We start from the raw sequence: 13,280 nt of genomic DNA, 5'->3' as shown, positions 1-13,280 counted from the left end.
TGAAATTATAGCTTCAAATACACTTAAGCATGCCTTAAAGTATAGTTATGGATAATGCTAATATTAAGGTTATTTTGGTTATTTAATTAATAGTCATTTTTGTCATAAAAAAATTCTTAATTTAGTTGAAAGTATAGAAAAATTTGATGTGCAAAAATATAAATAGTGTTTCATTAGGATTCAAAATTCGTTTGATAGTAATTTTAGAAAGCACTTTTAAGGTGTGTTTAATAGTGATTTTAGGAAATGTTTTTAGAGTGCGTTTCACAGTGATTTTAGAAAGTGTTTATAATATAACACTTGAAAATTTTCATAATTTAACTATTAAAAATATTTAAAACACTTCTTATAATCACTACCAAACGCATTCTTAATATTTTTAGAGTTCATTTGATAATAATTTTAAAAAGAATTTTTAATATTTCTAATACATAAAAATTTTATTATTCAAGTATTAGAAATATTAGAAAGACATTTTAAAATCACTCTTAAACGCACTCTTAATCTTTTTAACACTCGAAAATTTTTATCTTTCAAGTATTAAAAATATTAAAAAAAAACTTTTTAAAATCACTAACAAACAAACTCTTAATCTTTCTAGCACTTAAAATTTTTTATCAAAAGAGTTATTTACAAATATTAAAAAGATTAAAAATATTTTTTAAAATCATTGTCTGACAACCTCTAAGATATATTAAAGAACTATAAAAGAAACCAAATAAATAGAAAGAAAATTCATGATCAGGGTAACAACCTCTAGGATATATTAAAGAACTATAAAAGAAACCAAATAAATAGAAAGAAAATTAATGATCATTTGTACAACGTTGATGCTGAGGCATTATTCCAGGCATAGAAACCCGGATGCAAAACTTCCTGCAGTGGGTTTTGAGGCTCCAACTTCAGGTCCTCCACATACTGGGGTACCGCCGCCCCATAACCGTATGACAACCTTTGATCACCATAGTCAGATAGGAAGCCTTGTGCACCATCATCAACAATTGTGTTGTGTTGATGATGTACTGGCTTAACAATCTCTGATTTTTCTGTTTTTTTGTATATCTCACATACAACCCACATATCCAATTCTGTCTTTGAGAGTCTATACTCTTTCATTAACCAATTTGTTTTCACTCCATTTTTAGGCTTTCCTTCGTGATAAGCTAATGATTTCTTGTATCCAATCGCCTCGTTATCATCCATGGTGATGGTATGATCACGCGCACTAGCCTTCCAGAATCCATCACCTGCAGTTCTGTTGGGTCTATTCCCATTTGGGTACTTCCTATCTCTTGGAGTAAAGAAATACCACCTCTCATTTACATCTAGTTGGAACATCTCTGCATACAAGTCAACAAGTTTAAATGTCAAAATAAGTATAAAAATCAAGATAAGATCATCTTTTTATAAAAGAGAAATCAATCGAGTACTACATACCAAATAGTTTTTGAGGGCTATATTGATAAAGATTAACTTCTCGAATGTTGTTCATCGGTAAGCTTTGATTCATCATCTTTCTCTTCAAGAAAAATAAAATTAATTCTATCTCAGAGGGACGAAACCTAACACCCGGCGGTAAAGAGCGAAAGCATGCATCTCTTTCATCTTGCCCACGATGATTCCATTGAACAAGTTGGTTTTGATTCATCTCCATTGCTCTAAAATTCGTCTCCAACCTTTCATCTTGCACATGGTTTTGATTCATCTCCATTGCTCTAAAATTCGTGTCCGACCTTTCATCCTGCACATGGTTTTGATTCATCTCCGTTGCTCCCAAGTTCATCTCCATTGCTCCAAAGTAGTTCATCTCCATCCTTTCATCTTGATGATTCCAATGAACAAATTGGTTTTGATTCGCCTCCATTGCTCCAAAGCGAAAAAGAAAATAAATTTTTTGTATGATTAAAAAATTAGTATGTAGGTTATATATAGGTAGAAAGGTTGATGGAGAGAGAAAGTTGATATAGACGTGTTGCATTGGGAAATGTTTCTATTTTACTACAACTAAAATACTTGGATTATGTTGTTAGTTGAAATATCCTTTATATCCTTTTTAAAGAGGAGTCCTTTTTTAGGATATTTATCTCATAATGTGTTATCGTAATAGTTTCCCTAAAATCATGGCCAATATTTTAATACTCCAATGCTTTTATTAATCCATTCAAAATTAATTAGTTATTTAAATTTTAATATATTAGTTATTTTATATCTTCAACCTTTTCTTTTTCAGTTGTCATAAAATTCTTATTTTAATTTAATTATCACCATTTCTTATATATATATATATATATATATATATATATATATATATATATATATATATATATAGTTTATTTATTTATTTATTTATTTTTACGTGAATGGATAGTTTAACCTAAGAGTGCCGTTTTTTTTTTATGAGAGTTGATCAGGTGTCATCACGTTTGATTGACGGGATATGATATAATGTGATATGCATATCATATGATATGATTTTTATAATATTCTTAGATATACATATTCTATGGACATGATATTTTAAGATAGCATATTAGGTGAAATATGTTATATTATATTTATACTTAATTTGTGAAATAAATAAAAAAATGATATGAAATATATATTATTTTCAATATTTAAAACAAAAATAATATCACATTCAAATATTTTCTATTTAAAAAAAAATGAAATTTTGTTATGCTTAATAATATTCATGATTAAAATATTTAAACTTTACAAATAAAAAAATTTATATTATATTATTTAATATATAAAAATAATTTATATATCATATATTAATAGTATTTTATAAATATTTTTTTGTTTTTCTTTTTTAATCATAGATTTAATTTATAATAAAAAAATTATTTTTTAAAATAAGTATACTAAAAAAATAAAACATTGATAAAAAATAAATTTTTGATATTAAGATATGTATATCCCATATTATTATCATGTCATGAGTCCTATGTAAAATTGATAATAATAATAATAATAATAATAATAATAATAATAATAATAATAATAATAATATATTCCACCACTTATCATATTCCATATCAGGTTCTTATCACTTATCTTATCTCATTACTAATCAAATATGGGATATATGTTTGGTTTTCATCCCTTATCCTATTTTATTACTAATTAAATATGGGATATTATATAATATCTTTTTTTTTTTTTTTTTTTTTATCTTATCCATGTTATATCGTATCAACCAAAAGTTTGAAGGAATATTTATAAATCCCGTTAACTAATATGAACTTCATTTCATCCATTATTCAAATTTGTTTTCCTATATTTTTATTCTATTCGTTGTAAGTTGATTGGTTAAAGGATAATTTTAAACATCATATTACAACAAATTAAATTCATTCTTTATCCTCTCGAGATTGTTGATGAGAAAATTAAGAAAAATAGAAAAGAAGATTTCGAGTTTTATCTTGTTTTCATCTATGCATAATAAAAAAAGTTAATTGGACGGAGTGGTATTTATATTTTTTAACTTTTTGTTAAAAATAACTTATTTTCATATTTTAAATTGTTTGTTTTTCTTTTTCTAAATTATTACTTATTTAAAATATTTTAGCTTTTTTGAATATTAAAAGGAATATGTTGATTTTTAATTATTTTTTAATATTTAATAAAATAAAATTTTAAAAAATGAATAATTTAATTTTCAATACTATTAAACATTATTTAGTTTTAATTTTAATTTAAAATTAAAATAAAAATAAAATAAAAAATAAACACCACGTCAGCAAAATATTTGGATCCAACGGAGTAGGCTTATGTAATTTGAGTTCCTAATAAATGAAAGTGTCGGGAATAATTATGTTCTTGCCACCTTGGCGCCGTCTTAGAGATATGGAAATAATCATTGATCAACAAAAGCATAAAGTAATCAAATATGATTTTGTAAACACCGCGCCACGTAGACTCTCATAAACTAAATAAAGACAAAGCCCAAATAAAATATTAGTGATGGGCTACTCCACATGGGACTAAGACCAATTTATTATTTTTTAAAAGATTATGATCTCCTAACACTAACATGCACCCTCTTGTAGTAGTTTCCAACCAATATATTATACCCATATTGAAAAAAGTCTCCATGATTCTATGATCCTCTAGCGTTTTATCGATTTTTACTCCAATATTTTAAGAATTCAACATTTTTATTAATCCACCCATTTCTTTATCTCTTACTATTACATAATTAAAAATATAATTTGTTAATTAACCATGCATAAAAATAAATAAAATTTCAAAATAATAAAAAATTAAAATAATTTACCTCATTCAAAATTAATTGATTGTATATTTTTATGTTAGTTGTTTCTTATATTTTCAACCATTATATATATATATTCTCATTTCAATTTTTTTTTTTTAACTAGATCAAATTAAAAATTGTTATATTCTAGGAAGAATTCAAATTCTTCATTTTCTTCTAATGAAGAATTTTTAGGTACGAAATTTTTTCATATTTTAAGTAAAAAAAAAAAAAAAATCATACTAAAAATTATTTTTAAGTATAAAAAAATTTTCATGACAAAATTATTCCTAGACATGAAAAATTTTCTAATAAAATATTACTTTTAAACACCCAAAAGTTCATGACAAAAAAATTGTTTTTAAATATAAAAAATTCCATAACAAAATATTATTTTCATCCAATTTTTTTTTTTTAAATTTGGAAGCCAATATTTTAATAATGATAAAAGAAATTTATAATATTTTTAATAAAAATAATAAGAAACACGAACACACTAAGTACATCCAATACGTACATATATATCATAAATCTTTACTGAACGTGACATTGGATCTATAAATTTTTAAACATCATAAATTTTCGATTTAATAAATTTGTAAATGAATCATATATTTAAACATTAGACGAATCAATGATTTACCAGATTTTTTTTTAATCAATTTACTTCTTGATTGACTCATGAGAGAGGGCCAAGATAATTTTACAAATTTTTATTAAATTCGTAGGTGCATTTTCATGTGGAGAACTTATATTTGTACCCTCATGACCACTCCACTCACCCATTCTATTTATAAATCCACTTCAAAACATTAATACTAATATCACATCCACCTAAATTCTTTTTTAAGCATATTTGAAATTTCATTCTTATTCTCTTCCATACCTATTTTCTTCTTCCCTACAAACCGTGAGGCAAAAATCATTTCTTGGAGTGAAAATATTTTAGAGTCTATGATTTATATTAATTTTGATTTTTTTAAAAATGTTGTAAAGATAGTGGGAAAATAATTAGGAATGATTTAGAACTCTTTTAAAAGTAAAAAGATTTGAGAAAAATGAAAAATAAATGGAAAAAAAATAATGAATTTCTTACGAACTTGCAAGCCAAAGTACATTTAGAAGTTCTAAATGTCTTTAAGCATGTATAAAAGTATAGTTTCATATGCTTCTAAGTATGTATAAAAGTATAGCTTCAAATACACTTAAGAATGCCTTAAAGTATAGTTATGGATAATGCTAATATTAAGGTTATTTTGGTTATTTAATTAATAGTTATTTTTGTCATAAAAAAATTCTTAATTTAGTTGAAAGTATAAAAAAATTTGATGTGTGGAAATATAATGAGTGTATCATTAGGATTACAAATTTATTTGATAATAATTTTGGAAAGCGCTTTAGAGTGTGTTTAACAGTGATTTTAGGAAGTGTTTTTAGAGTGCGTTTCACAGTGATTTTAGGAAGTATTTATAACATAACATTTGAAAATTTTCATCATTTGAGTATTAAAAATATTAAAAACACTTCTTATAATCACCACCAAACGCATTCTTAGTATTTTTAGAATTCGTTTGATAATGATTTTAAGAAACATTTTTAATATTTCTAATATATAAAAAATTTTATTATTCAAATATTAGAAAGACTTTTTAAAATCACTTATAAACGCACTCTTAATTAATCTTTTTAAATTTTTATCTTTCAAGTATTAAAGATGTTAAAAACGCTTCATAAAATCACTAACAAACACACTCTTAATATTTCTAGCCCTTAAATTTTTTTATCAAAAGAGTTATTTGCAAATATTAGAAACATTAAAAATATTTTTTAAAATCATTTTCTAACAACCTCTATGATATATTAAAGAACTATAAAGAAACCAAATAAATAGAAAGAAAATTCATGATCATTTGTACAACGCCAATTAAGGGTATGCAAGTAGGCATAGAACCAATGCCAACAAAAGCTACCTATGCCTAAGACAAAGACCATAAGCGAGAAGAAAATAGCTGCAAGAACAGGTAAATCCAAGATACTAAAACCCTTCATGAACCCATGGACTCCAACTCTCCACGAGTACTCAGATTCCCTTCGAAGGCACAAGATGGCTACCTTCTGAAATTTCTTGCAACAACAGCGTTGGACGGGACGTACTCCATTAAAACATTGTCTTTATTTTTGGGTTTTGTATCTTCTTGTAGGACCGAAGCAGTAATCCTCTTTTGGAAAAAGTTTGCTTTCACATACTCATTTGACAACATATATAAAATGACACTCAACTTTTCATATTCAATTCATAGTTTTCTACTACACTTTTAGGCCAAAGTAAGAATGCTGACTTAGATTAGATATATACTAGAAAGTGAGAGTATTAGCGGCTGGCTTTCTACACTATTGATGTGGAGTGACCCACGGCATATGCGGCTGGCTTTGATGATTAGATGCTGTTGGAGCTTGCGGATGCACCCCTCACGTACAAACTCTCTGGGAAAACCTTCACCAGTGAAACTACGTTGATGTTGAGGCATTATTCCAGGCATAGAAACCCGGAAGCAAAACTTCCTGCAGTGGGTTTTGAGGCTCCAACTTCAGGTCCTCCACATACTGGGGTACCGCCGCCCCATAACCGTATCACAACCTTTGATCGCCATAGTCAGATAGGAAGCCTTGTCCACCATCATCAACAACTGTGTTGTGTTGATGATGTGGCTTAACAATCTCTGATTTTTCTGATTTTTTGTATATCTCACATACAACCCACATATCCAATTCTGTCTTTGAGAGTCTATACTCTTTCATTAACCAATTTGTTTTCACCCCATTTTTAGGCTTTCCTTCGTGATAAGCTAATGATTTCTTGTATCCAATCGTCTCGTTATTATCCATGGTGATGGTATGATCACGCGCACTAGCCTTCCAGAATCCATCACCTGCAGTTCTGTTGGGTCTATTCCCATTTGGGTACTTCCTATCTCTTGGAGTAAAGAAATACCACCTCTCATTTACATCTAGTTGGAACATCTCTGCATATAAGTCAACAAGTTTAAGTGTCAAAATAAGTATAAAAATCAAGATAAGATCATCTTTTTATAAAAGAGAAATCAATCGAGTACTACATACCAAATAGTTTTTGAGGGCTATATTGATAAAGATTAACTTCTCGAATGTTGTTCATCGGTAAGCTTTGATTCATCATCTTTCTCTTCAAGAAAAATAAAATTAATTCTATCTCAGAGGGACGAAACCTAACACCCGGCGGTAAAGAGCGAAAGCATGCATCTCTTTCATCTTGCCCACGATGATTCTATTGAACAAGTTGGTTTTGATTCATCTCCATTGCTCTAAAATTCGTCTCCGACCTTTCATCCTGCACACGGTTTTGATTCATCTCCGTTGCTCCCAAGTTCATCTCCATTGCTCCAAAGTAGTTCATCTCCATCCTTTCATCTTGATGATTCCAATGAACAAATTGGTTTTGATTCGCCTCCATTGCTCCAAAGTGAAAAAGAAAATAAATTTTTTGTATGATTAAAAAATTAGTATGTAGGTTATATATAGGTAGAAAGGTTGATGGAGAGAGAGAGTTGATATAGACGTGTTGCATTGGGAAAGGTTTCTATTTTACTACAACTAAAATACTTGGATTATGTTGTTAGTTGAAATATCCTTTCTATCCTTTTTAAAGAGGAGTCCTTTTTTTTAGAATATTTATTTCATAATGTGCTCTCGTAATAGTTTCCCTAAAATCATGGCTAATATTTTAATACTCCAATGCTTTTATTAATCCATTCAAAATTAATTAGTTATTTATATTTTAATATATTAGTTATTTTATATCTTCAACCTTTTCTTTTCCGGTTGTCATAAAATTCTTATTTTAATTTAATTATCACCGTTTCTTATATATATATATAGTTTATTTTTTTTATTTTTACGTGAATGGATAGTTTAACCTAAGAGTGTGGTTAATTAATGATTCATTTTTTTTTTTACCAAAGTTGTGTCATCCACTCCCTATCTCCCCCCACTAGAATCCCAAATACAATCTACGAGGGTTGTTAAGTCCCTCGAGTGTTTGTCTGTTTTAAAGTTATAAGGTTCTTTGAATTTAAAGTAAACAATATTTATACGATTGGGTTATAAGATATCAGAATGATTACGTTTGGTTGACGGGATATGATAGAATGTGATATGCATATCATAGGATATGATTTCTATAATATTCTTAAATATACATATTCTATGAACATAATATTTTAAGATAACATATTAGGTGAAATATGTTATATTATATTATATTTATACTTAATTTGTGAAATAAATAAAAAATGACATGAAATATATATTATTTTCAATATTTAAAACAAAAATAATATCACATTCAAATATTTTCTATTTAAAAAAATGAAATTTTGTTATGCTTAATAATATTCATGATTAAAATATTTAAACTTTATAAATAAAAAATTTATATTATATTATTTAATATATAAAAATAATTTATATATCATATATTAATACGATTTTATAATTTTTTAATCATAGATTTAATTTATAATAAAAAAAATTATTTTTTAAAATAAGTATACTAAAAAAATAAAACATTGATAAAAAATAAATTTTTGATATTAAGATATGTATATCCCATATCCAATGATGAAAATATCGGTAATCATGGATATATCGATAACTTGATTTTACGGATATATCAGATATATCGGAGAAATATCGACAGATATTTTGGAAAAAAAATTTTAATAGGCAAAAAATTGATAAAAGTTCATAAAAATATAAAAAAAAAACATCATAACAATGTAATTAGAAGTATAATAGATAATTTAAATTTATTTTGTTGAATAATTTGATATATATATTATATGATTTGCGATATTATATATAATTATATTATATATGTCAATAAAAAATATGAATTTTGTAATTAAGCATTTATTATCGAGCTTCATAAAAATTTTGATTTTATTAATATAAATAATTTATATATATTAACTTGATTTCATTAAATACCAATAATTTATATATATTATCGCATAGGTTCACTTTGGATCGTTGGATCACATCCAAATTCACTTTGGACCATCACCATGGAGTCATGATTTGTTTCCATTTTTTTTTTTTTTTTTATCTCTACTAAATTTTTAAAAAATCAAAAGGCCACCCATCCGAAAAGCCCTTTGCTGAAGACCCGCTTCTCTCACTCGGGCATCAAAAAGCCCTTGGCTGAAGCTGCCCTCCGGACGAGAGAATCGGCCCCAATTTCCTCTTTCACTCTCAATCCTCGCAGGTTCTAATCTAATCATTTATTACTTTTTTTTTTTTTTTTTTTGCAACCCCTGGTTGATTCCCAAGAAAATCCATCCCCCATTCGATTTCCGGGAAAATTCATCCTCGTTTGATTTCCGAGAAAATTCATCCTCGTTTGATTTCCGAGAAAATCCATGCAAAACCCTCAAGGAAAACCAAAAAAATTGTTTTTTTTTTTTTTTTTTTTTTCTCCCTGTGTTTTCTGATCTGTTCTAGGGTCGCTTTGCTTTTGTGCCATTGGATTTAAATTTCACGAACCCTAAATCCACGATTTTTGAGCCAGGCTGAAAAACAACCTTTGCCTGCAAGTCATGATCAGATTACCAAGGAACATCTTATGTTTTTTTAAAAAAAAATAAAAATTGGACAGATTTTGTATCCTGTGCGCGGGCTGGACTGGTAGGAAATATCGGGAAATTTCCCGAAAAATCGGCGATACAAACCGAAATTTCACCGATTTTTTGCTTGCAGCCATGTTTCGGTGATTTTTTCGCCGATTTTAACAGAAATTTGGCGAAATTTCTCCCGTCGACATTTCGCCCCCCTCTTTCGTATCGCCGGCCACCGAAACCCGAAATTTCGGCGAAATTTCCGCGAAAAAATGGAAACTTTCATCCTTGCCCATATCATGTCATGAGTTAGAATTGATAATAATAATAATAATAATAATAATAATAATAATAATAATAATAATAATAATAATAATAATAATAATAATACATCCCACCACTTATCATATTCCATATTAGGTTCTTATCACTTATCTTATCTCATTACTAACCAAATATGGGATATATGTTTGGCTTTCATCCCTTATCCTATCTTATTACTAACTAAATATGGAATATCATATAATATCTCATTTTTTATTTATTTTTTATCTTATCTAATGTTATATCGTATCAACAAAAAATTTGAAGGAATATTTATAAATCCCATTAACTAATGGAAAAGATTTAAAAAAGAAAACATTTTCCACGTTTAAAAAATGAAAAATAAAAAAAAATTATTCAAGTTATGTAAATTTTCTTCTTTTATATTTGAACTTCATTTCATCCATTATTCAAATTTGTTTTCCTTTATTTTTATTCTATTCGTTGTAAGTTGATTGGTTAAAGGATAATTTTAAACATCATATGACAACAAATTAAATCCATAGATTGTTGATGAAAAAATTAAGGAAAAATAGAAAAGAAGATTTTGAGTTTTATCTTGTTTTCATCTATGTATAATAAAAAAAGTCAATTGGACTGAGTCGTATTTATATTTTTAACTTTTTGTTAAAAATAACTTATTTTCATATTTTAAATTGTTTGTTTTTTTTTTCTAAATTATTACTTATTTCAAAAAATTTACTTTTTTTGAATATTAAAAGGAATATGTTGATTTTTATTTATTTTTTAATATTTAATAAAAATAAAATATTAAAAAATAAAAAATTTAATTTTTAATATTATTAAACATTATTTAGTTTTAATTTTAATTTAAAATAAAAAATAAAAAAATAAACACCACGTCAGCAAAATTTTTGGATCCAACGGAGTAGGCTTATGTAATTTGAGTTCCTAATAAATGAATTGGGAATAATTATGTTCTTGCCACCTTGGCACCTTCTTCGAGATATGGAAATAATCATGGATCAACAAAAGCATAAAGTAATCAAATATGATTTTGTAAAAACCGCGCCACGTAGACTCTCATAAAATAAATAAAGACAAAGCCCAAATAAAATATTAGTGATGGGCTACTCCACATGGGATAAGACCAATATATTATTTTTCAAAAGATTATGATCTCCTAACATGCACCCTCTTGTAGTAGTTTCCAACCAATATATTATACCCATATTGAAAAAAGTCTACATGATTCTATGATCCTCTAGCGTTTTATCCATTTTTACTCTAATATTTTAAGAATTCAACATTTTTATTAATCCACCTATTTCTTTATCTCTTACTATTACATAATTAAAAATATAATTCGTTAATTAACCATGCATAAAAATAAATAAATTTTCAAAATAATTTACCTCATTCAAAATTAATTGATTGTATATTTTTATGTTAGTTGTTTCTTATATTTTCAACCATTATATATATATATTACTTTTTTTTTTTTAAGTAGATCAAATTAAAAATTGTTATATTCTAGGAAGAATTCAAATTCTTCATTTTCTTCTAATGAAGAATTTTTAGGTATGAAAATTTTTCATATTTTAAGTAAAAAAAAAAAAAATCATACTAAAAGATTATTTTTAAGTATAAAAAATTTTCAGGACAAAATTATTCCTAGACATGAAAATTTTTTTAATAAAATATTACTTTTAAACACCCAAAGTTCATGACAAAAAATTTGTTTTTAAATATAAGAAATTCCATAACAAAATATTATTTTATACAATTTTTTTATTTTTAAAATTTGGAAGTCGATATTTTAATAATGATAAAAGAAATTTATAATATTTTTAATAAAAATAATAATAGACGCGAACACGCTGAGTACACCCAATACGTACATGTATCATAAATCTTTACTGAACGTAACATTGAATCTATAAATTTTTAAACATCATAAATTTTCAATCTAATAAATTTGTAAATGAATCATATATTTAAACACTAGATGAATCAATGATTTACCAAAATTTTTTTAATCAATTTACTTCTTGATTGACTCATGAGAGAGGGCCAAGATAATTTTACAATTTTTTAATAAATTCGTAGGTGCATTTTCATGTGGAGAAATTATATTTGTACCCTCATGACCACTCTACTCACCCATTCTATTTATAAATCCACTTCAAAACATTAATACTAATATCACATCCACCTAAATTCTTTTTTAAGCATATTTGAAATTTCATTCTTATTCTCTTCCATACCTACTTTCCTCTTCCCTACAAACCGTGAGGCAAAATCATTTCTTCGAGTGAATATATTTTAGTGTCTATGATTTATATTAATTTTGATTTTTTTAAAAAATGTTGTAAAGATAGTGGAAAAATAGTTAGGAATGATTTAGAACTCTTTTAAAAGTAAAAAGATTTGAGAAAAATGAAAAAGAAATGGAAAAAATAATAATAATGAATTTCTTACGAACTTGCAAGCCAAAGTACATTTAGAAGTTCTAAATGTCTTTAAGCATGTATAAAAGTATAGTTTCATATGCTTCTAAGCATGTATAAAAGTATAGCTTCAAATACACTTAAGAATGCCTTAAAGTATAGTTATGGATAATGCTAATATTAAGGTTATTTTGGTTATTTAATTAATAGTTATTTTTGTCATAAAAAAATTCTTAATTTAGTTGAAAGTATAAAAAAATTTGATGTGCAAAAATATAAACAGTGTTTCATTAGGATTCAAAATTCGTTTGATAGTAATTTTAGAAAGCGCTTTTAGAGTGTGTTTAATAGTGATTTTATGAAATGTTTTTAGAGTGGGTTTCACAGTGATTTTAAGAAGTCTTTATAACATAACATTTGAAAATTTTCATCATTTAAGTATTAAAAATATTAAAAACACTTCTTATAATCACTATCAATCGCATTCTTAGTATTTTTAGAGTTCGTTTGATAATGATTTTAAGAAGCATTTTTAATATTTCTAATATATAAATTATTTTATTATTCAAGTATTAGAAATATCAGAAAGACTTTTTAAAATCACTTCTAAAGGAATTCTTAATATTTTTAACACTC

General features: G+C 25.9%; 1 protein-coding gene across 1 annotated transcript; it reads right to left on the bottom strand.

Moving 5' to 3' along the window:
• Nucleotides 1–6,889: 6,889 nt before the first annotated feature.
• Nucleotides 6,890–7,748, bottom strand: LOC117916298 (NAC domain-containing protein 72-like). The gene is made up of 2 exons (XM_034832252.1): nt 7,634–7,748; nt 6,890–7,281 (listed from the first exon to the last, which is right to left on the bottom strand). Exons 1-2 carry the CDS (start codon nt 7,746–7,748, stop codon nt 6,890–6,892), a joined length of 507 nt encoding a protein of 168 aa, XP_034688143.1.
• Between the last annotated feature and the right edge of the window lie 5,532 nt (nt 7,749–13,280).

Source organism: Vitis riparia, chromosome 6 (genome assembly GCF_004353265.1).
Source record: "Vitis riparia cultivar Riparia Gloire de Montpellier isolate 1030 chromosome 6, EGFV_Vit.rip_1.0, whole genome shotgun sequence".
NCBI classification, from domain to species: domain Eukaryota; kingdom Viridiplantae; phylum Streptophyta; class Magnoliopsida; order Vitales; family Vitaceae; genus Vitis; species Vitis riparia.
This window is presented reverse-complemented; position numbering and strand designations above follow the sequence as displayed.

What these genes read in the sequence shown, in the direction of transcription:
- LOC117916298 (XM_034832252.1), bottom strand. Translation starts at nt 7,748, where the DNA reads ATGGAGGCGAATCAAAACCAATTTGTTCATTGGAATCATCAAGATGAA. An exon ending in AACGGAGATGAATCAAAACC is followed by an intron (nt 7,282 to 7,633) that starts GTGTGCAGGATG and finishes ACTTATATGCAG; the next exon opens with AGATGTTCCAACTAGATGTA.